At 43.0% G+C, this 26,370-nt stretch overlaps 6 protein-coding genes across 6 annotated transcripts; 3 read left to right on the top strand and 3 right to left on the bottom strand.

Moving 5' to 3' along the window:
- Positions 1-2,761: 2,761 nt before the first annotated feature.
- On the top strand, positions 2,762-4,061 carry BDB00DRAFT_755196 (uncharacterized protein; the record flags this gene model as incomplete). Its single annotated transcript, XM_053118820.1, has 6 exons — positions 2,762-2,945; positions 3,049-3,156; positions 3,230-3,300; positions 3,364-3,685; positions 3,768-3,835; positions 3,906-4,061. 6 exons carry the CDS (start codon positions 2,762-2,764, stop codon positions 4,059-4,061), a joined length of 909 nt encoding a protein of 302 aa, XP_052984484.1.
- A 1,503-nt stretch (positions 4,062-5,564) lies between these two features.
- On the bottom strand, positions 5,565-7,620 carry BDB00DRAFT_801677 (kinase-like domain-containing protein). Its single transcript, XM_053121884.1, has 2 exons — positions 6,622-7,620; positions 5,565-6,467 (listed from the first exon to the last, which is right to left on the bottom strand). The coding sequence occupies exons 1-2, from the start codon at positions 7,492-7,494 to the stop codon at positions 5,700-5,702; spliced, it is 1,641 nt and encodes a 546-aa protein (XP_052984483.1). The 5' UTR covers positions 7,495-7,620; the 3' UTR covers positions 5,565-5,699.
- Positions 7,621-11,155: 3,535 nt separating this feature from the next.
- On the bottom strand, positions 11,156-11,536 carry BDB00DRAFT_801660 (uncharacterized protein). The gene is given in 3 exon segments (XM_053121883.1): positions 11,156-11,172; positions 11,304-11,408; positions 11,422-11,536. 2 exon segments carry the CDS (start codon positions 11,494-11,496, stop codon positions 11,304-11,306), a joined length of 180 nt encoding a protein of 59 aa, XP_052984482.1. The 5' UTR covers positions 11,497-11,536; the 3' UTR covers positions 11,156-11,172.
- A 1,139-nt stretch (positions 11,537-12,675) lies between these two features.
- BDB00DRAFT_801654 (ribosomal protein L6, alpha-beta domain-containing protein) lies at positions 12,676-13,748 on the top strand. The gene is made up of 3 exons (XM_053121882.1): positions 12,676-12,735; positions 12,801-13,269; positions 13,363-13,748. Exons 2-3 carry the CDS (start codon positions 12,804-12,806, stop codon positions 13,458-13,460), a joined length of 564 nt encoding a protein of 187 aa, XP_052984481.1. The 5' UTR covers positions 12,676-12,735; positions 12,801-12,803; the 3' UTR covers positions 13,461-13,748.
- A 343-nt stretch (positions 13,749-14,091) lies between these two features.
- On the top strand, positions 14,092-22,088 carry BDB00DRAFT_503846 (uncharacterized protein). Its single transcript, XM_053117632.1, has 16 exons — positions 14,092-14,233; positions 14,320-14,906; positions 14,981-15,130; positions 15,243-15,403; positions 15,477-15,702; positions 15,767-15,914; positions 15,987-16,201; positions 16,271-19,385; positions 19,472-19,847; positions 19,920-20,196; positions 20,275-20,462; positions 20,530-20,689; positions 20,770-20,845; positions 20,916-21,172; positions 21,238-21,914; positions 22,003-22,088. The coding sequence occupies exons 1-15, from the start codon at positions 14,176-14,178 to the stop codon at positions 21,850-21,852; spliced, it is 6,609 nt and encodes a 2,202-aa protein (XP_052984480.1). The 5' UTR covers positions 14,092-14,175; the 3' UTR covers positions 21,853-21,914; positions 22,003-22,088.
- BDB00DRAFT_755477 (major facilitator superfamily domain-containing protein) lies at positions 21,964-24,652 on the bottom strand (the record flags this gene model as incomplete). The annotated part of the gene is made up of 6 exons (XM_053118838.1): positions 21,964-22,170; positions 23,125-23,538; positions 23,621-23,921; positions 24,021-24,092; positions 24,175-24,440; positions 24,533-24,652. Coding segments are annotated over 6 exons (1,380 nt in total), but the record flags the coding sequence as incomplete, so codon positions are not given.
- Between the last annotated feature and the right edge of the window lie 1,718 nt (positions 24,653-26,370).

Genomic DNA, 26,370 nt, shown 5'->3' with positions numbered 1-26,370 from the left:
CTTTTAAGGATATCGTGTCAATTACTGAAAATGTGTGTTTAAATTACCGCATGTTTCTGATTGTCGCGAACAACAAAGACTTTTGTCAATAATTTTATTAATGTTGCTGATACTGATACTAAGCGATTAGCTGATCAACAGAGAACGTGTTCCATCCTTCCCCTGTTTTGTATGATTAAACCAATTTTACGGATATTAAGCATAATGTTGGCTTGAAAGCAACTACTGTAGCTTGTGGTATCTTCAAATCAATTATATAGAAATTAATAATGGCCATTCGCTCTCTTAAATCCAAGGTTAAAAGCTAGACACAGGAAGAAGGTCATATTCAGATTGCGAAAAGGTAGTAGCGGCTCCAACCGACAGAATGTTGCTACATGATGCTAATAATTACTACAAAAACACTGTCTATTGCACGTTCAGAATTTGGAATGATCGATTCAAAGAACACCAAGGTTGCATAACACTACCGTACTACCACTACTACTACTATAACTATTACTACTGGAAAGTGAAATTATAAAGTGGCCATTGCCTCGCCACTCATCGACTGCTTTTATTGGAAGTAAACCACAGTGGTCTTATTATACAAACAATAATTATAATTAATTCAGCAAACAGAAACTGCATTTGTGTTTTCGTTTGGGTTGCTGACAGGTTTGAAGAAGACTTTTATGACAAGTTTCGACGGTATGCATTTGACTAGCGTTTCTCATCACAAGCATATGTTGCTACGCTATACAAAAAGCAGTAACTAGCACACTAGTAGAATTTAGAGTTCAATTTCTCGTTTGGATAGTGAAAACCTGTTGCTCAAACATGCCACCTCGCTGCATCTCATTTACAGCGGTCCAGATTTGCTTTAGGAACAGTCTACCAAAAACGTATTTAGAGTCGAATGTTTAAACCTATCGTATGTTTCACTATGCCTACTTATGACACTACTATGATATTGACGAGATGATCACACTTAAAAGTATTTTTATGTCAAAAGAATTAATTCAGTAAATCAGCAACTTGTCTCGACCTCCGCGGTACTTTGAAGAGGAAAATTCAGTGTTTGGCCAATACGTACTACTACTAGGTCAATAACAACTATTAAATATGTTCACTCGTCCTTGAAGCCTAGGATTTGAAGAGCTATCACTTACTTCTACTACAGGAGTCGATACAGCAGCGACCATTATTGATTGTGAGCTCGTTTCGCTGTCTGTGAGCACATAAGAGGTGTCTCATCATTGTGCTACGACACACAAGCCAGCCCAGCAGCCTGGTGTGATTACATGAAACTACGTACTCCATTGGCTATTACTATGTATTTGTATGTTACTACATCCCTAACAAAGACCGAAAACATACTAAAATTACATTTTTGAGTAGTAAGGGAAAATACTGTAATAGAAGTAAGACGTATATGTATTATCTCTGCTAAATAAAATATTCTGCGTGATCCGTAGTGAAGAGGTTTGATATGCCCCCTATTTAACACTATGTACGATTTTCTGCCTTTCTATATCTCTCTCGACACGTTGCAAAATGAATGCTTCGAACTTCTGCTATTAATGATAGTACAACTGTGAAAGGAGCCTCACAAAAATGAAGACTACTGTATTCAGACTCTTTTTAAAAAGTCAATAAGATGGTTGACCACACTCAGTTTCTTGTTGGATGTTGGATAAGCTAACCCCTATCATAGAGTTACATTTGCAATGGAATCCCAGGCTATATGAAGCAGCTAGTATTGTGCAGCATAATATGCAGCTGATCGTTTCATTTAGTGAAAGCACACGCATCAAAAACGATAGTACTGCATCATCGCGGGTGAGTCTGTGCGCACGTGTAACTTACTATGCATATCATCATTCTTCTTGTATAAGAAGTTTTGGCTCTCTTCTTGAGCTATAAGCTGACACAAAAAGGGATGTGTGCGCAGTCGACTACTACCAAGCCTTACGTCGTTTTGGTAGGTGAAAGAGTCGACCACGTCGTAGAATTCGCTTGTCCTACACAATAAAGGGATAAAAATCCCTCATCATAATTGAAAATGGTCTTCTCGCTAGAGACGTCATGTTACAATCGCACTCTAGAAGTGCCATTTAAAAATGGCCTATCCCTCCAATAGCAAAAACGGCGTGTTTTCTCACAGAAGAGGCGGGTAAAAATTCTGGGTATAGTCAAAAATGTCCATTTTAGGAATTTGAAGGCTGTCACACAGGCTTTCCTTTGGGTTACAGCGCGCCAAGCAAGGGGCGATCCTTGCTGCAAGTAATTCTTATTACTTTCCTCCACCTTTTTATATTTCAGCTCTTTCTCTCTCTTCTCTCTCCCTTACCCCTCCTCCCACTGTTAAACCGAGGCTGTGTTGTGAATGCGCATATTTCGCAAGAAGGGGAATTTTTCTAAGCTGCACGATGAAGAAGAGCCAGTCGGTCTCTTGGATCAGCATGAAGATAATGGCAGCACTATAGAGCTTGTAGCTCCTGGAGCAACGATGTCGGCGGCGGCGGGATCCTCGGCAACTGTACACCGTCATCACCACAGCATTCCATCGGATGATGATGAAGACTCGAGTAGTGAAAAACAAAACACGCGGAAATCGCGCAAAAAGAAACGGACGATAGGCCAGTTGCCCGGAGGTTTTATCTCCATTTCGCAACTTGCACGCGATGAACCAAGCGGCACGGTGACACCCGAGACGAATAGCAGTAGCGATGAACATGAGGAAGCGGATGCTGTTGCTGACGCTGCGCACGAAGCCAATATGGGACCGGACGCCACAGAATTTAAAAGCGACCTAAAGTGTCGGCTGTACTTTTTAATGGAGCAGCCATCCAGTAGCAGCGCTGCTTTCTATACTAACGTGGTGGTTTCTATGCTGATTGTATTGAGTGCTGTCATGACAACCATTGAAACTATCCCGGCATTTCGGTCAAACGAGAGCAACAGTGTCTGGTAACTCATCATCCGGCGTGTGGGGAAGTGAAGGAGGGCAAAATGGAGGAATACGTTTCGATACTGGCACAAAGTACTTATGGTATGACTGACGAGACAGGTTCAAATTGGAGACAACCATGGTCGCGCTTTTCACGCTTGAGTACCTCGTCCGTGTGTTTGCTCATTCAGATTCATTTCGTATGCTGGGTCACTTTTTCCTATGTAAGCCGTGTTTCTGCATCTGAAAATCTTGGTTTATTTCTTCCTTTCTCTCGCTGACAAGCTTCATTCGTAGCTCCACTTTCCATTATTGACTTTATCGCAATCATGCCATTTTATATCGAGCTTATTGCCAGACGTGATACGGTATGGTGGATACAGGGCTGAGTGTTGTTTCCTTGTGAATCCAGGCTAAATACAACTTCGCAGACATACGAATTTCGGTTTACGATCCTGCGATTGTTTCGCTTGCTACGTCTATTCAAGTCGTACAAATACTCCAACGCTATCATCATGACAATTGAGGTTATGGTTGTTGCGCTGCGACGCTCAAGTGATGCGCTTTATGCGCTGTTGTTTTTCGTCGTGACGTCGGTAGTTTTGATAGCTACTTTGCTCTATTTTGCCGAACGCGGTGTGTGGGACGATAATCTACAGACGTTTGTTGATCCGTACGGCGATCCAAGCTCTTTTGACAGTATTCCTGCCGCATTCTGGTTTGTTTTGGTTACCATTACAACCACTGGTTATGGTCAGTAGCGATGTTCTCCTTTCATTGTTTGTATTTGCCATCCAGCAGCAGAGATGATGACTATGCTAATTCGTAAATGCAGGCGATATGGTACCTGCGACCTTTATTGGCAAGTTGATTACTTTCCCGGCCATGTTGTTCGGTGTTCTGGTATGCATACAACAAAAGTTGGATTGAGTTAAGAGTTTTTTTTTTGTAACTGATCTCATCGATTCTACAGTTGATTGCTTTGCCTTCTATCATTATTGGCCGCAATTTTACTATTGTATGGGAGGCGATGAAGCGTCGGCAATATTATAGCCAGTTGACAACTTCAGATCCGGAAGACACACCGGGTAAGGATCATATTTATCATTGCACAGCCATGCAAACGTGACAAGCAACTCATACTTGAGATGGAATTAGAAACACGTAACGAGATGCCAACTCCAGTATTCCCCACTCCTCCACAACCATCCAGTAATCCGATGTCTCCTCCTACAGGAGCGACGCCTGGCTTTTTTGACAATAATGATGATGCAATTATCAGCCAGTTACAAACTCTGATGCTGGTTACAAGACAAAATCAAGAAGCTATCCAACATATATTGGCAGTTCTTGAAAAACAGCAAAAAACAGTTCCTGGTGAGAAAGAAGAAGACATCGACCAACCTTCTTTTGCACGTAAAAGATCACGTCAATACAGCAGTAATACGCACATTGAGGACCATCATCTTCAACATCAACATCCGCATAGTGATGTTGTTGTTGAGCAGTCCTTGCCAAATCCAAAAGGAAAAGGAGTTGCGATACCAAGTCATAGCACAGCAGAAGTATCAACGTCACCATCATCGACAAAAGCAACAACAACAGCAACAACAGCGGCAGTGGCAGCGGTAGCGGAGCCATCTCATTCTCCTCAAATTAATGAGAATCCGTTTGAAGCAACATCTTCAACGACTTCTCCATCATCATCCATATAGGCGAGCCGAGTTATTTATACGTCCAATCCCCTCCTCCCAACTTTGTAAATAGTATTTAGACACAATACATATATCACACGACATGTAATAATAGCCTATTGAAATTACCTTAGAATCGATTTTGAGGACATCTTCAGAGCAAGTGTAAGCGGAGTCCAAAAGTCTGAATTGTGTCGGATCAACAGTATGCATTGCAGGTATGCAAGCACGTAGATAGCGTGGCCTTATCGCTGACAATGATAGCTAAAGAATCGACATTATATGCAAGGGAGGTGTTGGGTGCAATCGAAAATTAATACGTAGTAGAAACGGCATAATTGTTCCCGTTTTTCCTTTGCAGTTGCAGACAAATACTTCATCATTTGATCTTTGTACATACTGCATTTGCGACATATCGTGCTGCAGCCCGTGCTTCGATTTATATGGAAAAGATCCATAAAGCAGAACCCGGGTAACCTACCAAAAATAAAGCGACAGTGAGGCTTGCATACAAAGCTCATATAGCAATGACCGGCTAAAAAGGTAGTAATACATCAATTACATATCTCTTAACGTAGCAAACAGCAGATAGAGTTTTTTGAGAAAATTTAACGATGGACGTGTGGGAGGCACATGGACTACACAGTTATGGTTAGTACGCGTGCGAAGCAAAATATGGGGCAGGACGAGCCTCGCCATCTCACGTCGCACCAAGAGACAGAAACCATAATATTTTTGATTTCATGTAGAAACTGGGGTTAACGAAAGAGAAGAGTACCGTGATATGGCGAGTCGGTAGAGAGTATATAATCTATAAAGTATAAAACCTCCAGATTCACCCCACACTCGTCAGACTATTTTTACACCACAAGCACGGCGCTTTTTTTTCACATTTGTGAACCGTTAGATGAAAATTTGTGGCACCACAAGCTGCGAAACGGGAAACAGTTTATGAGAATTATTATGAGAAGATGCAGTAATAATATATATGGATAATATGTATCGATGTTAACTGTACAGAGTCATTATTATTATTGTTACTATCATCATTGTAGCAGTTGAGTAGACGAGTGTCAAGGGAGGGTATGGTAGTGTCGCCAGCCGTTGGGAAGTGCGCCGTCTTCGCACATTTCGATTTCATTCGACATCCACTCGCATGCCAGCGCCTGATCAACCGTCCAGCGGGTAACCGGGTTCACATCAAGCATACCAGCCAAGCACACGCGCTCCTGCTCAGACATGTTGACATGCTGCTTATTGTTTGCCTGCAGATGCGTTTCGCTGCCACCGTTCCAAAGATCGCACTGAAGCGGACCTTTTTCCTCGCGCTGATTACAGTATAACCCATACTCTGGGTCACCACCGTCTTCAGCAGCTGCCGCTACAGCAGCAGGTGAGCCAGGCTTGGCACCAGGTGGCGGTGGGAAATGGCCAACGCCATTGTAGAATGCCGCCGTAAAGGGAAGATATCCAAACCGCATGCAGAAATAGGTAACTGCTGTACTCCAGACGTCGAGCGCCTGACCGTCGTAACCATCATTGTCGTCCTTGAGTGTCCAGATTTCTGGCGACCAAAATTGGGAAGAACCGCACCAATGCTTGCAACGCTGTGCTTCGCGTTGAAACGGTGCCTTGACGACGTTGGCCACACCAAAATCGGCTATCTTGAGTGTCCCTCCTGTCGTCAAGATCAGGTTCTCGGGTTTGACATCACGATGCGCGATGCCTGTCTGATGCAAATGTTGCAGTCCAAGAAGCAATTGTTTGAAAAGGCAGGCTTGCTCCATAAATGGCATCGTCGGCCGCTCTTGCATCAATGTGAATAGATCGCCGCCTGCACACTAAATATTTTATTTATTTATCCAGTAAATCAGTGTCGAGATAAGAAAGATACGGAATTTTTATCATCAGGAGAAGTGAAGGATAGCGTGCGTTTGATAAGGCAAAGAAACAACAACATCGGCCCTTATCACGGCTTTGTTTGCAGGATCTTACATATTCCATAACGGTGCACCATCGATCTTGTTCGTCAAGAACGAGATCCAGCGTCTCCACAACATTTGGGTGGTTCGACACTGATTTACTAATGCAGTATTCGTTGTGCATACGCTTAAGATACTCGCGTTCGGGTTCGTTACGATCTGGCTTTTTAAATTCTTTTATGGCTAGTATACTTTGTCCGTCCAATGATCGTATGAGTCGAATGACAGCTGTTGCACCGCTAGCGATATTCTTTCGCGACGTTGCACCCAATCCTTTATGTGATCGTTCAGGTTTCACATACTCGCCATACTTTTCTGCCAACCGTCCTACATGAGGACCAGGTGGCCTGCTAAAAGCAGCAGTAGAAGTATTACTAGTAGCAGTGGAGTTGTTGGTATGTGCCTGTGAAGATCGACGGAACAAACGAGAAAAGATGCTGCCTCCTTCGGTTTGATGACCCCCGCTGCTACGTCGACGAGTGGGAGAGGCAGGCATGATGATGGTGTGCGTTGTATTTTTCTCTGCTGCAGGACTATTCGTGATGGTAGGACGAGCGTTGTTGTTGCTGGTATCGATGGTGATATCATTGTTACTAGCTAAATTATCGCATGGCTGCGGTTCCTCCTGTTGTTGTTGTTGTTGCTGATGATGATGATGACGATGATGTGCTGTGTGCTGTATCGCAGACAACATCTCAGTGGATATACTGCTCCCGGGTGATAGGGATTCTCGGGTGGATACTGTTGAAGCACTTAATGCAGAGTAGTCAGGGAGTTGTTGCTCTTCTCCCAGCTGGTTCATTTTATTTGGTGAGTGGGAACGGTCGATTGATGAATCCATAATCCATGGCTCTGGTTGGGTTTCCAGGGTAGCAGAAGTGTGCATTATTCGGCAAAAGGGTTTGAGGATGGGAATGAAGGGCAATACAAGCAGGAAGTCGATGATTATTGATTCAAGTAGACCCAAAGCGCATGTGTAAAAAGAAAGAGTATATGGAAAAGTGGAGAAGAGGGAAAGAGCTGAGCAAGAAATAGGACTCGCCGTTTTTTATGCGCGTTTATACATGCGTGTATCAGCAGTTGGGGTTACAAGCTATTATCCAAGAAAATATTAACAATAATCGACTTTATATCAGCAACTTTATTTTTAAATAATCTTTGGTGATCAGACTGTGGGCGAAGCAGGTCCAACGTAACACTCTATTTTCACTTGATGCGTCTCAGATATATATATTTGGGAATACACACACACTCCCACACACACTGTCATTCTTTCCTTCAGAGAGATTGTCGCTTTAAAGCGGTAATAGCAGAAAAGCTTGGATAGTGGGAAGACAGACGTTCCCAGATTTCTGTGTGTATGAGGTAATAGAAAGCACACGCACGCACTTACACTAACCCCCGCTGGCTGGTTACCTCAGGCGGCGTAAAACATTACAGCGCAGATCATGTGCGCAAACCATGAGCCACACAGGCTTTCCAACGAACAGTTAAACCGTTTTAATCTAAGCGTGCGAATCCGCCCTTTATTCGACTGATCTAATTTCTTCGAAAATCCCGCTCGATTTCTGGATGAAGTGGGGGTCGATAGGCACCACCGCCACCCCTACGTCATACGGCTCCGACAGGGTTCCATTCAAAAGAATCTTTTTGCTTTTTTTACTTTGGCGCCACAGCATTTACCTGACTGCTTTTTTCGTAAGCCTGATGGTATTCACCTCACCATCATTGTGATACATGCGCATTCAAAGCCCATAGATTACGTGATGTGCACCCAGCAGCTCAAAAAGCCAACACAAGAAAAAACATGCGATTGGCACGGGATTGTTCTTTATGTTCGTGACAATAACCACCTTGCTATGCACTTAATTGGCAGGTTACACCAAGCTCCTGTCCACCCACGAGGGTAGCTTGATTTTGGATCAAATATTTAACGTTGTGTGTGCCTGAAGGGAAACCAGTAAAACGAAGGGGGATTCTCTCGTTTAATGGACGAAGGTGTATTATTTTCTTTCTTTGCTTAATACATGATTACTTACTAATTTACAATAAAACCTGTGTGCTAAGAATACACAATATGATTTTATGCGGAAATATCATTCTTCAGAGAGCAAAGGAGATACACTAGAAGTTTTGCAGAGAAGGAAAGCGTGTGTGGTGAAGCACACTGATCAGAACAAGCTAACCCACTCCGCCGCAGTAGAAGGAACACCGCTTGCGGATGAAGCAATATAGACATTGCATAATCAATACCATATCAATAAGAATCTCTCATATCATATATGGATCAGCCACAATTGAGAACAACTCAGAATCAGCCTTTGTATACACAATTTACTTCGCACATCTAATTATTCACTTATTTCTCTCGATCCATACATCTGAGTTGATCCAGTTGTCTGTCACCTGTCAAAGGTCATAAAATTTAAGCACAAACCAAACTTTAGCATACAATAGACCCATAATAGCAGTTGCATCCACATTTTTATATACCACATATATGAAATGCACAGGATTAGTAGTTTTTTTTTCGACATTTGGAAAAGGTGATAATAGGTTCAAATAAACAGTTCGAATAATAGAAATTATTACAATGGAAGATCAGACTTTCATGATGACGACAACGAGGTATGTGAAAGCTTACTCTGTGACAGCTTAAATAAGGCGATCTGCACGTTCAACAGAGCGCAAACACATATATAAATACACTGTGGTAAAACACATCATTACACTACCTAAATCATCATCGGAATAAAATACTCGGCTAAAAATCAAGCAAAAGCATACACAGCATTTACCATGGCAATAAGCTAAGCGCTGTCGCATAGAGACAATCCAACCGAGTTGTGTAAAGCACGTAAACATTATACTCGGATGATCCAGCATATGTAAGGCTATTATAACCCGATATGGACTGACGCGATATGATGCATAGACGTATGTCATTTGTGATCTCTTAAATCTCTTATACGATTATTCACCAAGAAAAGGGAGCCGATGATGCACTCAGAACGGAAGTTTTGTCACCACAAGTTATATTCACGAATTCAAATCAGAAAAAAGGAAAAGTATCTGGGGTATGATAGCGGATAGTGTTATGCAAGTTGTTTAATATGATATCTTATCACCAGCATGACTGAGCGTGTATTGGATTGGGTTGGAGTAAATGTGTGCTGAACGCCGTAACCAGCGTCTTCTCACACGAGTATATGCCCACGGCAATCAGCGATTGCCGATCGTCCAAGCCCGCAATGATGGATGTGGGCAGCTTTAAACAAATTGTCAAATTATAGACCAGCATGGCTGTTTTCGGTTAATCAAGGGGTTGAAAGGGGCGTGGCGAGCGAAACAAACCATTAAACTGGTTCTCTCAGCTTAGAACAGCTTGCCTTAAGCGCCGTTGTTGCTGGAGTCCATACCCTCCCAACAAATTCTTTCCTTTCGATTATTTCACGAGCAGAACTACGCGACCACAGAAATGTAAAAAAAGGAAAGGTGCAAAAAAAATAAGGAGCAAAAAAAAATAAAATAAAAAGCGGTAAAATGTTTATGAGAAGAGTGCGAAAAGAAAAAGATTTGTTTATTTTGTTTATCATTTTCTTATTTGTGCTTAATACTGTAAATAATAATCTGTTCGTTTAAAACCCACCACATACCGTTGGCATCACATGCACCCGAAGGTGCACGATCACTTGCCCGAGTACATGTCCACATTCCCACTGGTACATTGCAAGAGTCTCCTCAGGGCAGACCACTGAATCTAGCGAATCATTGAAGAGTCTTAACAATCGCCAGCACAGTCATTTGGACTGGTCATTGCACAGAGCGGTGAATCTGCACTATAGCCAAAGCCGTACCAAAACGAACTAAAGTTAAGAAGAAGAAAAAGAAAGCGAAACTGCTCGCTTTATATAGACATTTCTTCTCGCTTGTTCAACTTGTGGGTTGCCTACTATGATATAACAAAAGATTCAGCACCAAAAAAGGAAAGGAAAGGAAAGGAAAGGGGGTGTGCTTGGTGGTCATCCAAACAAATGTGCTGCGGCGGTAGTGGTACGTGTCTCTCACCATGGGCAGCTGTACCTCCGATGCTGTCGCCGCTTGGTTGTGAGAGGTCCGTGCACGGCACCGTGTCAAGCGAAAACAAAGACACGAATGCGAATGAGCAAGTACATTCACGGAAGAAATGCTTTTGTGTGAGCAGTAAATGCCGGAATTAGGCGTGACTGACAAGGTAGACAATTCACCATCAGTGAACATTCAAAACACCATCCACCCAGCAGCCAGTTTACAGTCCTTCAGCCAACAAGGCAAACAGCGTGTGTATATAGCGTACTTCACAGACAAATCCACAGTACTTTAATATTATCTTTTGACTGTGTGTGTGGTACGTAATGTTGTGTGTGTGCGGAAAAAGATGCCCCCATCGCTGCAGTATATAATAAAGACCCGTTATCTTTTATGCTTAACCGTGCTCGTCAACTGTTGCTTTACCAGCTTCGCTATCCGCCAACAGTTCTCTGAACCACGCCGTGTAACCTCCTCCCTCCATCCTCCATCCCAAGTATGTGCTGCTGCAGATAAGTTGGCCCGCTCATAGATAAGTATCCGCTGTCGCTAGTGAATTCGACTCATCCTTCATTGTTTTCCATTGCTGCCGATAAAGTAAATCGGTTCGTTTGTTTTTGTGCGGTTCTACGTTCTTTTAAAGCAGCGTTTAAGTTCCTTTGGGACGATCAGAAGAATAACACTACAAACGATGACTTCCTCCAACGTTTGACACTTTTGCGCATATTGTTGCTCTATTGATCACCTCGTTCACTCGCCATCCCTTTGTGCATTTCGAGTGCGAAGTCAAATGGCCAAATCGCTGCGTCACAATGCGCATAGTTTTCGTTTCAGGGGAAAGCTGTTGGAACGTTCAAGGTTTGGCACACGCGTAACTTCGTCACTATCCAAAAAAGAAAGATCTGTGTTGCGCTCTTCCTGAATTCCTCATTCCTAGACTACCTTTGCTTCCTTGATTATTTGCGTACGTGATCGGAGCCTTCGTTATGTGATAATAAAAAAAGAAAAGAGAGACGCAGCGAATTTACCCCTACTGTTGCCTGTTTTCACAGCAAAATTCACATCACGTGGGCTTGTGTCTCTGACCGGCTCTTTGCACACTTCTTGCCGTTGCCGAATTAATGATGTCATAATAAACCCCGAGAGAAAAGTCCTGCTCTTTTGCGGTTGCTTTTTCTGTACGTTAAGAGCACCGTTTACTGTGCATTACGTCCCACTTAGCTTAATATATAGTCCCTTTTGGTATAAATTACGATACGCTTATTTTTACTATGCCTTGTCTTTAGATGCCACAGCAAAGTGTGTTGGGACGAGTAGCTTCTTCACTACAAGACTTCTTACAGCAGTAATCCCATTCAGGAAGAAGTTGTCGTTATATGGATCACGTAATTCACATTAGCTACTATCTGAGGCATTTACCCAGATGTACCTTTTACTCACGCATCATACATTACTTAATCCTATATGATTAATTTATAACATCATTTCATCCGTTCAATGCACACGCTGTGGTAGTTGCCAAGGATAAGCCATTTCTTATAAATAGTGAGAACTTTTGTTATTATAATAAACCAGTTTCAATTTCTTTCGGGTCTCGTTGACTTATTCTGTCTCTTTTGGTTTATTGGATATTACACCTTGTATAAACAAATGGCATTGCATAAAAGTAATGTCCTTGCACCTATGACCCTTTGGTAACCCCTGCAATTATTGTCGTTGATATTATGCATTCCGGTTCTTTCAACTAGAGACACTACGATGGCATATGATAATGATACGACGCGATCAAGTTAAAATTACAGCAGTCTCATGCACCAGTATTTTGAAGTGTTACACGTAAGAGCTTGTTCAGAGCTGTCATTGGCTGCTTTAAGGATTCTTATACAGCCTTCTGATTGGCCAAAATGTAAACCCAGGAACTTCCGCTGTGCCCTAGTTGAAGCGCCGCTAGAAAAGAGCACGAGCTTTCAACATTGGTTTCAGGTAGCACTACACCATCCATCAACCCTTTCTTCAACGCATCCATCCATCCATCCATCCACTTACATATCCATCTATCGTAAGTGCACTACTATACATTCATTTTCTTATGACGCGTTTACTTATTTCTTTGGTATTACATAGATAATGAAAGACATTGTTAAAAACGACGAATTGATCATTCCCGAGGGTGTTAAGGTTAATGTCAAATCAAGAATCGTTCAAGTTGAAGGCCCCCGTGGCAAGCTTACAAAGAACCTCAGCCACCTCAACATTGAGATGAAATTCCCTGCCAAGAACAAGCTTCGCTTCGTGGTTTACCACGGTGGTCGTAAACACGTTGCCGCCATTCGCACTGTTCGCTCGATTATCAATAATATGATTACCGGTGTCACCAAGGGCTTCCAATACAAGATGCGCTACGTATACGCACATTTTCCCATTAACGTCATTATCAACAGTCAAGGCGACGCTGTTGAGATCCGCAACTTCTTGGGACAGAAAGTTGTTTTCCACGTTAAGATGCGCGAGGGTGTTCTCTGCGAGGCTTCTAAGGCTCAAAAGGACGAATTGGTCATTACCGGTAACGATCTTGAAGCCGTTTCACAGTCAGGTAAGTAGTTGGGAGGAACAAAAAAATGGTTGACTCAATGGGATAGTTGGGATAGCAGGCTAACATAATGCTTTCCTGTTAATCTTTTTTTAGCCGCTGATATCCAGCAAACTTGCCGCGTCAAGAACAAGGATATCAGAAAGTTTTTGGATGGTATCTATGTTTCTGAACGCAATGTTCTTGAAGCCTAAGATATTCAATCCTGGCCTGTTTAGCATGTCTGAGTGTCAGCTGCTTACGCTAGTACTCGGCTATGCGTTAATAAAGATACACAACTGTCTAGGGATTGGCGGCAGGAGTCATCCCACCCAATATTTTGGAATGTTTGAATGTTGGTGTTTTTGGTTGTGCAAGAGCGGCAGTGGGGTTTACAAGTGGTATAGTGATTCTTCGATTAATAGGTTAAGGTAGTAGTATGCAGCTGTTAGCTAGACTTAATACATGTGAATAAAACAAATAAAGAGCAGTTATATAAACAATTAGCTTGTTTATGTTGTCTGATTTTTTGATCATGATATTGTTGCTAGTACTGGTGTACGTTGTGCTATATATGCTGGGTATAGCAAGTGTGATATGATTTAAGGACGCAACTATTTCTTCTCTTCTACAAATGATAAGTCTTGTAACTAAACGAATGTGTAGCAGTACAGATATGAACAACAAATAAGCGTGCATGATGTGTCGTTTCCGTACGTCTGCGCCTTCATTCATCATGTTGCCTGGTTTTTCGAACTTCAAAAATGCACGATTTTGATTGGCTGTCATGGTGCTGAACATTTTGAAAGTGTGTTAATTCCTTAACCAAGTTTCACGCGTACCTCTTTTCCTTCTTTTTTTTGTGGCCTCCTCCATGTATTTTTGAATAATTGTCACCACTTTGGCATTCTGACGACATAAAAGCGCTCTATGTTTGATACTATTGTCGACACCGTACGAACCGAAGCTGCTGTTCAGGGGCCCAGAGGTACAGAGTGAAATAAAATAAAAAAAGAAAGAACGCTTTCTGATCGATCTAGAGTGCTGATAAAAATCTAAATCTTTCTCCTACAGGAATTACATCAAAAAAACTTTGGGAAATTGTTCAAACAACAATTACCAAAAGTGCGAGCAGCATCAGTGAAGAATATGCCAGCAACCCACCATGCATCGATTTAGCCTACAAATGCTGCTTATGGCCTATTTTACTTCAAGATCAGCATTTGGAATTCTACGAAGATCTGAACACGATTGTTCAAAGCGAGCCGGCAGCTCCGCAGCAAGCAGCACAATCGACAGAAGAAGCGCCGCAACTCTCCGCTGCAGTAGCTGAAGATACTGCATCGTCATCAACAACGACAAAGAGCAAAGCTCCTTATCAATCAAAAGCAAAAGGCAAAAGTCGTGCACATCCAAAAAGATCGAAGGCTCCAGCGAAAAGAAAAGCTGCTAAAAAACCCGCAAAGAAAGCCAAAAAACGAGCAGCTGATCGTGACGATGATGATTATAGCAGCGACGGATATGAACCACCCAGTGATGAAGAGGAGAGCCCCGATGACGAAGAAGAATATGCAGAAGATTCCGATGAAAAAGATGAAGAGGAAGACGCGAAAGAAAAAGCAGCTCCAGAACCTAAAAAGTCTACCAAGGCTGAAGTGGATGTAAGTACCTCCGTGAAACGTGTTTTTTTTTACAAGCACGCATTTTGATGATCTAATAACGCTGTTTCTGGTAGCCATTGGCAAACGCTATGAAAACGAACTATAAGCGCATCGATGACATCAAAGAACTCGGTTTTGACAAAGTCGAACAAATGTATGGCACGCGACTTCGAGTGTTAGCTGACAAAAATCTGCAAACCGAGCAGTTATACATCGGCACACCTGTACGTTTCATAAAAAACGAAAAAAAAAATGAAAAAGTCACAGTCATAAATTGTCATGTTAATAGTATCTCTTTACCCCATTTTTTTCTTATTTCTGCTTCGTCGGTGAAAGCCCACTGCACGATCGATGTCTTCAAATCTCCAAATTGTCTTCACGGTCATTTTGCAAGCGGGACTCCAAGGTATCACGCAAGCTGCTTTAACCAAAGTACTCGATTTGGATCCTCGTTCAGCTGGACATTATGTAAAAGTTCTGGAGCAAAAGGGAGCGATGTAAGTGGTGTGAAGATATGATAAACATGTATTATAATCCCAGTATCTAGCTACTTACACCCGGTATGTATAGTATCCGCAAGCCTATCAATCACAACGGAATAAGAACAAATATTTGCATTCACGTCCGATACAGCAAGCAGACAGATGATGATGGCATTATACAAGGATTAAAAGCGTATAACGTTAACGCGTCTGGCGTCGCTTTCACGGTGAAGCGTCTGCGAGCTCGGATGATTGATTTACTCACAGATGCCAAAGACAATGTCATGTACACCGATGATATTTTGAGCGCTTTGGTAAGATTGAGCGTGTAGTAATGTGGTGTATAGTGTATATTTTAACTTGTGGTATCTATCTCAGGGATTTAATGCGAAAGATAAGTTTGTCAAAAAATGGTATCATCGCTCCATCGACGAACTTTGCACCAAGAACGTTTTCCGTAAAGTAATAGGTGCTACGACCAAATCACGGACATCTCGGTGCGTTCAGCTGGTCGATCCAAACCAAGGTATGCTTTATACTGCTATGGATTAGACTATAGTAATATCATGGTCACTCATGTACTTTTTAATTGCTCTAGCTATTAAAGAAATGGATAGCTCTCCGAAAATTACCGTTAACCAGTACAAGCTTCCAATGGATGATGTTAAAAGACTTAAAGGAGGTACAGGGCTCTTGTTGAAGCCGCGTCACGCCGAAAACCGACCTGGTGGCGGACAATATTACGATACGACGGTGGAGAGTCAGTTAGTAGACGTTCTTCAAGCTGCTGGTACGAACGGGGCTACTCAAAAGGTAATGCACAGCTCTTGTACCAGTACAGAGCTTACTATTACACCATATTTATATTTGGTTCATTGTTAGGAAATCATGTATACGTTAAGTTATGGCGAGCAAAAGGCAATGCACAAATTGCTGGAGATAATGACTGGTTTGAAACAGAAACCTGAAGAATTGAAGTATACAGCCTGCCGCGATTTTGAGTTCGAAGGTCGTGTTAGGCGGTACCGATACTATAGTTATCAAGCTTATCAGAAGCTGAAGAATAATATTGATGTTGAAGTTTCTGGCCCTCCCTTGTACGAAATTGCAGCCAGCAAACTTAAGGAGGTCGACATCTTCAAGCAAACGAGCGAATTTGTATTGAAGAAAGGAGCGTGCTCTAGAAGCAAAGCGAAGGCGACTCAGCCGAAGTCAACAACCGAAAAGGCATCACCAGAACCATTAGAAACGACTGTTACCGAGTCTCAACCACCTGTAATTGCATCATCATCTAATAGAAACGATGCTGCTTCACTTGCTTCAGAATCAAGCAGTCAGCCAAGCAAGCTAGCACCGATCTTTCAACCCCGAAAAAAAGTTACCAGAAATGCTGCTTCCCAGGACGATAATACGCAAGATAATAACAATACGGAAACCAATACACCGGCGACCAGAAAGCGAGCGCGTCGTGGAACGTTGGATACCGAAAGCTCTACCAGTAAAGCTCCCAAGAAACGTGGTCAGGCATCTCGACAAACTGCGACTTGCAACGATGAAGCGACAGAACAAGCAGAATTACCTGCTTTAGATACAACAGCAGTCGAAGCAACCAAGACACCTGTGAGACGCGGTCGTTCCTCTAAGAAACAGCTAGAGACGTCAGACGCTACAATACCAATCCAGGCGCCTGAAATCCGAGAAGTGTACACCGCAACTCCTGTGCCTCCTAAAAAACGTGGTCGTCTTTCAAAGAAGCAGAAAACTATCACCGCTAGCAAAGAGACGCCAGATGGACCAATGCTAAAAAATGCAGAACAAACCATCGAGCAGCCACTACCACCGACTGCACATTTGGAGAGCCGCGATACATCAACGACAGTTCAGCAGCTGACAGAAGCATCCACGTCTGCCGTAAAAGAACCTTCAACACATGAGCAAGTGCATTCGCCACCAATCGTCGCTGCCTCACCACGCCGAGGAAATCTATTCGACTATTTCGCGACATCAAGGGGTAGTCCATCTTCACCCAGAACTGACCAAGGTACCCGAATTAGAACATATGAAACATTGCCACCGCCACCGCCACCGCCACCGCGTAGCCCAGGAAGATTGTATCAGCAGCTGGTTGAAGTTCGAGTAAACGCCCAGCCCATTGAGGGACCTGATAACCAAGAAGATGTGGACATGCAAGATCAGCGAGATGCCATTAACCCGTCCAAGACAACAGTATCAGCGACGGTCAGCGATCATTCCCAAATTATGGGTAAACGCAAACGCAAAAGCAACAGTGACGGTACCAACGTTGTACGCACCAAGTCAGGAATCACCTCTGCGCGACATGTACGACGCGGAACCAATGTCTATCAAGAACAGCGCCAAAAGACCTTGCTGGCTCTACTGGAAGAACAGCCCATCTGGGATCGCAGCCACGAACTGAAGAAAGTTTTCCTTGAGAAAAACAAGCAGCTGTATCCTGCGGAAGCGAGGCGACCTGGGTTGTGTATGAAGACCTTGTGGAAAACCGCGGCAGAACTCGCCGAGCTTGGTCTTGCCCAGCTGCATGAATTGGAGCTTACACATTTGAATGGCACACAGAGTACAAAGCTGCTAGTGCTACGACGTGATTTGGACAAGAACGGTCCTGAAGTGCAGGAGTACACGGAATTTATGAGAGAGAAAAAGGCCCTACGCTCATCACGTGCGCGCAAAATCTCAAGATATGAGAGACTGGACAATAAGGTCGAGCGTCTTGAGGAACGATTGGAACGCATGGAAGAAGAGTACGACGAGCTCGAGGATAAGCAAGGATTGAACGCTATGCGTCTTGACGAAGAAATCAAGCTCATCAAGGCAAACATAGGCAAGGTGACCCAGATCGAAGAAACTATGGACGCCGGACAAGGCTCGACTGGAAACTGGCTCATGATTGCCATTCAATTTGGCTTCGTCCCTTCCCGTATGATACGTGCCAAACTTCTTCACCAGCATGTGTTTGGACTCCTTAGTCAAGATATTGACGGTGTCGACCGAGAGAATAAGACAATCAAGGCGTCGACCATCATCAGCTGGATGACCATGCAGCAGTACTGCCAAATCATCGGTGTCTATGTTCCATACAAAGCTCTAATTGAGTTTACAGAAGATCGCGCAAACATGGACAAATACATATGGGAACTCCCGAACCCAGTCAAATCGAAGGTATTCGCCTCAGCAGCCAAGTTCCGGCATCGCGTTCGATCGCACATGGACATTCTAAAAGGTCTGGGTGTGGTCAAGCCTAAGGATATGCAGCTAGCAGAGTACGCGCGCTTCGGAGAGGACTCGAAAGATTTGCCAGACTCGTACGAGCTGATCACAAAGGTGGCCCTTCGAGATTATCGTACGAGCGACCATCGAGTACTCAATGAGTACACCATCGAAACACCCAGCGACATCATGATCTATTGGAGTGACCTGCAGTATATATGCACCAATACTGATCAATCTGCGGAAGTGCCAGACGCTGCAGTGGAGGAGACCGAGGAAATCCGGGAACTCAAGAAGATATTGCTCACCCTGAAGAATTGGAGTCCGAATATCGTCACTCGTGAGCTGCGCGATAAACTCAATACATACATCGATGTGAAAGAAAAGACAACGCCTGCAGATAATACAGTCATTTGCAAAATTATTTCTACGGAGCTCAATGTTCATGTGTCGTTGGTTCAAGGTTATTTCAAGAAGATGGAAAATGCTTTCGAGCGCCAACAAAAATCGGGTTTCCGGAAGTTGACTGCTCGACTCGAACACTCATTAAAGCCGAAACGCAGACGACAACGAAAACGCAGAGATGAAACAAACTTGATAAATACAAACCGGGTGTTCGAAAGAACAACCAGAGGAAGCACGAGACTACGCTTGTTGAAGGCTATGAAGGAACAAGCGGGTGATCTTGAGCAAACAGATACTGCCAAAGAGTTATATCTGGATGATGAAACCGAAATTCCATTTGTTGAAAGTAAGGATTTATCGTTATATATGTTCCAATCGTTCCTTTTATTAGCAGCATTAAGCTAACCACGTTGATATTATACGATATATAAGGCAACAACCAAGTGGAATTGGCTCGTTTGCGTCGTGTTATTCGCAGAAGTTGGACAGCTGAAGAGGACGAACTTCTGGTTTATTGCTATGTGATTATGAAACACCATGCCAAATACCATCGACATCGGTTTTACTGGACTGTAGCATCCTCGGTTATACCTCCTCGCACACCACAACAAATGCGCCATCGTTTCAACAAAATAAGGGTTCTACCAGCTATCCTAGAGTATATTCTTACTCTTGAAACACTTTGGCCCAAACTCTATCTTGAAGGTTTAGACGAAGGAGTCTATCCAGAAGAGCCAAACGATTCAGTGAACTATGATATTCTCGGGCAATTAAGCTACTTCATCCAACGACTGCAGGATGTGAATAGGTATGTCTTTACAGTTAGTCTATCTTTGTATGTCAGGGTATGTAGTATCTAATATACGCATCGTTTATTTAGTGCAAAAGCGCGCGTCATCCTGTTGCCGTCGACTATCGAGTCGCTGCATGAAATGTATGATGTCGAGCGTACCATAAATTCAGCGAATATTGCATTTAAGATCGAAGACCAGTACCACGGTGGTTCGAGTATGCGGGCAAAGAACCGTGTTTTGATCAAGGGATACCTAACCCTGGACGCATCTTCGGAGTTCCAGGTAGACGACTTGGCTCCCGAACACATCACCGAGCTTAAACCACAACGAAGAGCAGTGGAACTCCTTAAAGCATTCAATAGAGTATGTATAAGAAATATCGCTCTATCACACTAGCAAGATGTATGACTAACTTCGAAATGATATCAACTCAACTTGTAGATGATTTTGCTGACGCCATATGAATTCTATGACCCTTTTTTTGCGCACGCCGTCGTTAGTCACCAACCTAACGAAATTGTTCAACAGGCAGTCAATGAAATGCACTCATTAGGCCAGATAGTGAAGAGTAAAGGCGAGCGTATCAATAACAGAAGACTGCCGGGAATGTTTTGGAATCTTTCAAAGAGGTAAAAAGTCTGAAATTGCGCCGCCGAAAAAAAAATAGGAAGGGGTATACTGATGCAAGCTTAACAGATACATGAATGATATGGCATGTACGCTGCCTACAAACTTCTTCTTACAAGCGAAGGAATATAAAAAATATCTGCTCTCACATGGTAAATCGTCTTTTATACCGATCCTTATTAGCAGTGGTATGATGGGATGTGTACTTGATTTATTGTCTCAGCACAAGGTATGTCCTTAAAATGAATGTTCGCTTGGTTATCTCTAACAATCACCGGATCTAACTATGGTATTGTTCTCTTATGGTAGCTGGTCTTGTCATTAAAAGACGAAACACAAGAACGAGAAAAATATTTGGAACCGATGCATAAGTCGCGCAGACTTGGTACGACACTACTTTCAAGGATGCTTGTTTTTTTTTATTTTGTGGCTAACTCGCCTAACCTATTTTTTAGACCCAAGCGTGCTTGATTTCGACGTTGATATTGCATGTGACACCTCAACCGAAGATGACAACAGCTCGTCCACGAATATCCTTACGCAAGCAACTCCACAATCGTCATGTGTGACACCGCTTACGCATGAAAATATGGAGGTAACATGGTCTGGCTTTTGTAGCAGCCAGGCACCCAGCATTCGACCGATTCTCAAAGTCATCATGGGTTTATTGCAAGAAACTCAAGACACCGGTGCAACGTTGTTCGAAATCAAGGTACCATCCTTTCTCACTTTTTATTAAGCAAAGTCGGTATACTGATATCAAAGATACATCTCCAGGACAAGTTACTTGAAACCTATCCGGAAATGGAAGACACCGAAATTCGTAAATGTATCAAGTTACTTTGTGAGTCTCGACCGCCATTTGTGCACAGGGTTGGTTTCGCATCTTTCCGATACGTAACAACCAATTACCTTGACAACTGGGTCATCCACACACGAGGTCTCAAGGCGCTCACGCCTTCGTCTGCTGAAGCTGCTGATCGTGCGAACTCTATGAATGAAAAGCGAACGGATGTAATAGACACTCGACTCTGGGTCGATATCAATGGCTCGGTAACGAAAGACCCACTGAACGAGAGTCTTCAGGTGGTCTTCCAACGCGTCATGGAGCGCCCTGGTATTTTGGAACGAGAAGTGCGGCGATTATTTGACAGTCTCCTCACCTACGCTGAGGTCAAGGACCTCCTAGATATGCTTGTCGCTTGTGGTGCCATTCGCAAGCTCACAATGGTGTCTACTGGAGCAAAGAAAAACACTCTTTTCTCCAAACCACGCAAATATACCAAAGCTGCTGATCCTGACGTAATTGACCCTACTGCGCAAACTAGTTATTTCGCCTGTCTAAATTTCTCCCAAAAGTTAGCCCAAACGCAAACACAAAGCCCTGAATAAAAATTGCAGATTCTTTGTACACGATTTTTTTTGGTACAAAGATACGTACGGTTGCTGAGTAGGTAAATATGTAGTACAAGTAATGATAGGTAATAGTACTCTTATCATGGTCTATATCATATCTGAGATGCGATAGTTGAACGTTGTTAGATTTTCATCATCATCATAATCATCATCATCAGCAGCAGCAGCAGCATGGTGTTTTATATGTACGCCTTGGTCGTCGAGCTCCAGTTGTTTTCGGTCACGCTTTCGGTTCTCGCTCTGGAATGACCATCCGATGTATATGAAAAGCAAGATAGCTACAGTTGTACCCCGCTTTTTGCAACCGAGGGTTTTCCGATTTTTTTTTGCAAAAAGTGAGGATTTGCAAGTAACGGGGTAAACAATTCTGCTTTAAGTATACACTGGATAAGTCATCCTATTAACACTAGCCCATTGTTTATCTGTCAGAGATGATGTACGATACGTTCTTTGGGAATATTCATACAGCTCTAAATGTTACTACTTGCATCTATAAGACCGTTCTTTCATTGAAGCTGTCTAGTGGTTTGATAATTATTAGCTCTTTTAAGCACGACAAAATCGTTCCACAAGTTCACATCCAAGCAAGAGGATCGAACGTACGACGAGCACTTGAGCGGGCGGTGGACCAGAGCGCTGATTCGCCTATTCCAGGGCCAACGTCGAAGGAAAAACAGGTTGCAATTGCAGGAGTTTTGAGCTTTTTGGATAATATCGATAACTACGACTTAAAGAAGTCTTTGCGTAGGATTCCAGAGAGTCTCAGGCAGCAATCATTCTCCCGACAGTCATCCCTTGATGACTTCTTCGATATGTAGTTAAAAGCTCCTTTGAGCAAACATTTTATTTCTATATCTATATGTAGTGTGATCCCTTTTTCTTACATCTTCATCATTTCTTTTGTGGATTCAATCCAATCAGTGCTATATATGTGTCCCGATTCTACTGGCTCAACTACCAAATAATAATTTTTATGTATTTCGACAATAAATACATCTTCATATTTACACATTTATCTTGCAGTAACCGCATCATTTTATTCCTCATAATCCGCAACAGATGCTTCTTTCAGTTGATATTGCAAAAATTGAAGCTGTTTTTACCCCGATAACATGCAAATCGTATAAACTCATTTGCAAGTTGCAAATCTGCGAAACTACTAAGTTTTTTTTGGATTTTTCAACAAAAGTTGCAGATATACGAGGAATTGCAAAACCAGGGGTTGCAAAAACCGGGGTACAACTGTACGCCGTCCGCCACGATAAATACAGTTAAGGCGCTTGGGTAAGACGGAGCTTCTCGGCCGGCCATCATCAATGGTCTAGTGAAATGACTCAAAGTATTACTGAACGTAATACTGGTGCTGTAAAAGATCATCTTAGTTCTCCCGGCCACGTTGGAAGATAAAAGTACTTGAGCACCGAGAGTGGCATAACCCGGTGCAGTAAGATAAATCGCAAAAAGGCAAACGATAGGAACCTTATCTGCAGGAACTGTCCTCAGTACGATAACGGCAACAACTGGTATGATGGTAAATAATGCACTGCTGTAAGCGACGTGGTTACTACACCAGCGGATTCTGGTTTTAGTGAAGATAAAGATGATGAGGATGATAAGCTCGTAGACGCTTGAAGGGATATTTAAGAGAATAGAGTCCAATCTCTAAAAAGTAATGTGCAAATTGCTCCTTTTGGCAAATAACGCTTTCTGCTTATTATATGAGGACTTCACCGTATTATCTTACCAAGAAGCCAAGATCGTTGAAAAGCTGCGAGCGAAAAACACTCATAGCACCGTTTGACAGGTTTGAAAGAAAGGAAAGCAAAAGCAAACTGTTGTAATAACGCGGCTCCTTCAAGGACTCGATTATCTGGGGCCATCGTATGTTAGTGATGCGTGATACCTTATTGTCAGCGATTCGTTCCGCAACAATCCCCTTTTCATCAGGCGTAAGAAGAAAGCGCTTGCTATACGGCGTGTCAGGTAACAACACGAAAACAATAACGCTGAAGCAAACAGCAGCGGCGCCAAACACAAGCATACACCTGCAGTATCACACGAGGTTTGTGCGGGTCAGTTATTTCTCTTCACATTAGTAATAATGTTAAGCATTGGTTCACCACCCAAATTAACGCATATCTGACCATGCCCAGTTACCGCGACCATGCATGAATCCAGCTTCTGTGATACAAATATAAAAGGCGTTAATGTCCGTACTTTCAAACATTGTTGCCAGGTGGATTGTGATGGGTGCAGTGTTACGTACGCCTTGTGTGGCCTACGCCATAAGTAAACTACGTCCCGCATATGCCACTTATGCACAAACCTTCGGAGATCAGTGCGAGGTAAGTTCCTTGTTCCAACCGACGATAATGTGTTTTGATAAACAGATAAAGCGAAGGATACGTAAACGCTTCGAACCCGCCCAAAAGAAACCGACATGTAGCCAGCTGCGCAAAGCTGTTCGTAAACGCTGTTCCGCCCAGGCTTACTCCCCAACAAAGCATTGCTACGCCCACCATTTTGGAAAGAGGAAACCGTTGCAGAAAGAAAATCACTGGAAGCTGTTCCGTACATATTGATCAGTCATGTTCTGAGCTCTCTAATTGCCCTTTCCGGTGCTGGAATACCCATCAGTCTCAACGACATCTCAAACCTGGAACGCCACTTGACCAAGAAAAACCATAGACCCAATGAGGCCAAATTGATTGTGGGTAATGCTGACGTCTTTGTATATTCCAAGCATAGCAGAGAAGTTCAGAGTCGTCCTACTGTACTGACGTGAGTCAGCAGGAAGCAAAGGTAGTCTAGGAACGAGGAGCTCAGGAAGAGCGCAACACAGATCTTTCTTCTTTGGATAGTGACAAGTGATGCGTGTGTCAAACCTCGAACGTTCCAACAGCTTTCCCTTGAAACGAAAACTCCGTAGAGTGAAAGCGCATTGTTACGCAACGATTTGGCCAATTTACTTGGTACTCAAAGTGCACAAAGGAATGGCGGGTGAACAAGGTGATCAATGGAGCAACGAGTTACGCGCAAAAGGATCAAAAGATGTACAGTAGGAAGTCATCGTTTATGGTGTTATTCTTCTGATCGTCCCAATGGATCTTGAAAGCTGCTAAAAAAAACGTAGAACCCGCACAAAAACAAACGAACCGATTAACTTTATCAGCAGCAATGAAAATCAATGAAGGGTGAGTCAGTTTCACTAGCGGCAGCGTATACTTACCATGAGCGGACAGCTTATCTGCGGCAGCACATACATACTTGGATAGAGTATGAATTCGGAATGGATGGGGGGAGGTTACACGGCGTAGTTCAGAGGGATGGCGAAAATTATAAAGCAACAGTAGACAAGCACGCTTCACAGTAAAAGATAACGATCTTTTTTTATATACTGCAGCGTTGGAGTCAAGTGTGTGTTGTATCTATTCCCGCACACAGCACATGCAATCAAAAGATACTGATCAAATGGAATAGTCTGTGGACTACGCTCTATACTCATGCTGTTTACCTTGTTGGGTGAAGAATAGAAACTGGCTGCTGGGAGGATCGTGTTCTTAATGTTTACTAATGCTGGATGAGGAACAACTGATGCCGTAGAATCTGTTAAGTTGTTTACCTTGTCAATCACTCCTGTATTGCCATTTGATTGCTCACAGAAAAGCATTTCTTCCGTGAATCTACATGCTCATTCACATTCGTGTCTTTGTTTTCGCTTGACACGGTGCCGTGCACGGACCCCCTCACAACCAAGCGGCGACAGCATCGGAGGTACAGCAGCCCATGGTGAGAGACACGTACCACTACCGCCGAAGCACGCTTGTCTACTTGACCATCAGGTACCACTCCTCCTTTCATTTCCTTTGGTGCTGTATCTTTTGTTATGCCATAGTAGGCAACCCACAAGTTGATACGCAACCCGTTATCTGGGCCAATGAGAATTCACGGGGATTTGAAGTCCCGAACGAGAAAAATGTCTATATAAAGCGAGCAATTTCGCCTTTCTTTTTTCTCTTCTCTTCAGTTCGTTTTGGTACAGCTTTGGTCTGTAGTACAGATGCACTGCTCTGTGCCATGATCGGGTCATTGCTTGTGCTGGCTATTGTCATAATTCTTCTGATGATCGGCAGATTCAGTGGTCCGCGCCCTGAAGAAAATTTGCAATATATACCAGTGGGAATGTGGTCATATACTCCGGCAGCCGATCGTGAACCTTCGGGTGCATGTGATGCCAACGGTATATGTTGGGATAATTAAAACGAACTTTTTATTATTATTACTTATTATTTATTACACACAAATAAGAAAATGATAAACAAAATAAAAAAAATATATTTTTCTTTTTCGCACTTTCCGCATAAACGTTTTACCGCTTTTGCCTCGCCTTTTTTTTATGTGCACGACAAGTTCCTTTTTCTTTTTTCGCGAACAAAAAGCTAATTACTCCCCCCTCCATCCATTCACAGCTCCGTGCTAAACAAAGCGGGGAAC

Source organism: Zychaea mexicana (assembly GCF_025766255.1).
Source record: "Zychaea mexicana strain RSA 1403 chromosome Unknown BDB00scaffold_6, whole genome shotgun sequence".
Classification (NCBI taxonomy): Eukaryota; Fungi; Mucoromycota; class Mucoromycetes; order Mucorales; family Lichtheimiaceae; genus Zychaea; species Zychaea mexicana.
The sequence above is the reverse complement of the archived record's forward strand: the minus strand, read 5'-3'. Positions and strand labels throughout refer to the sequence as shown.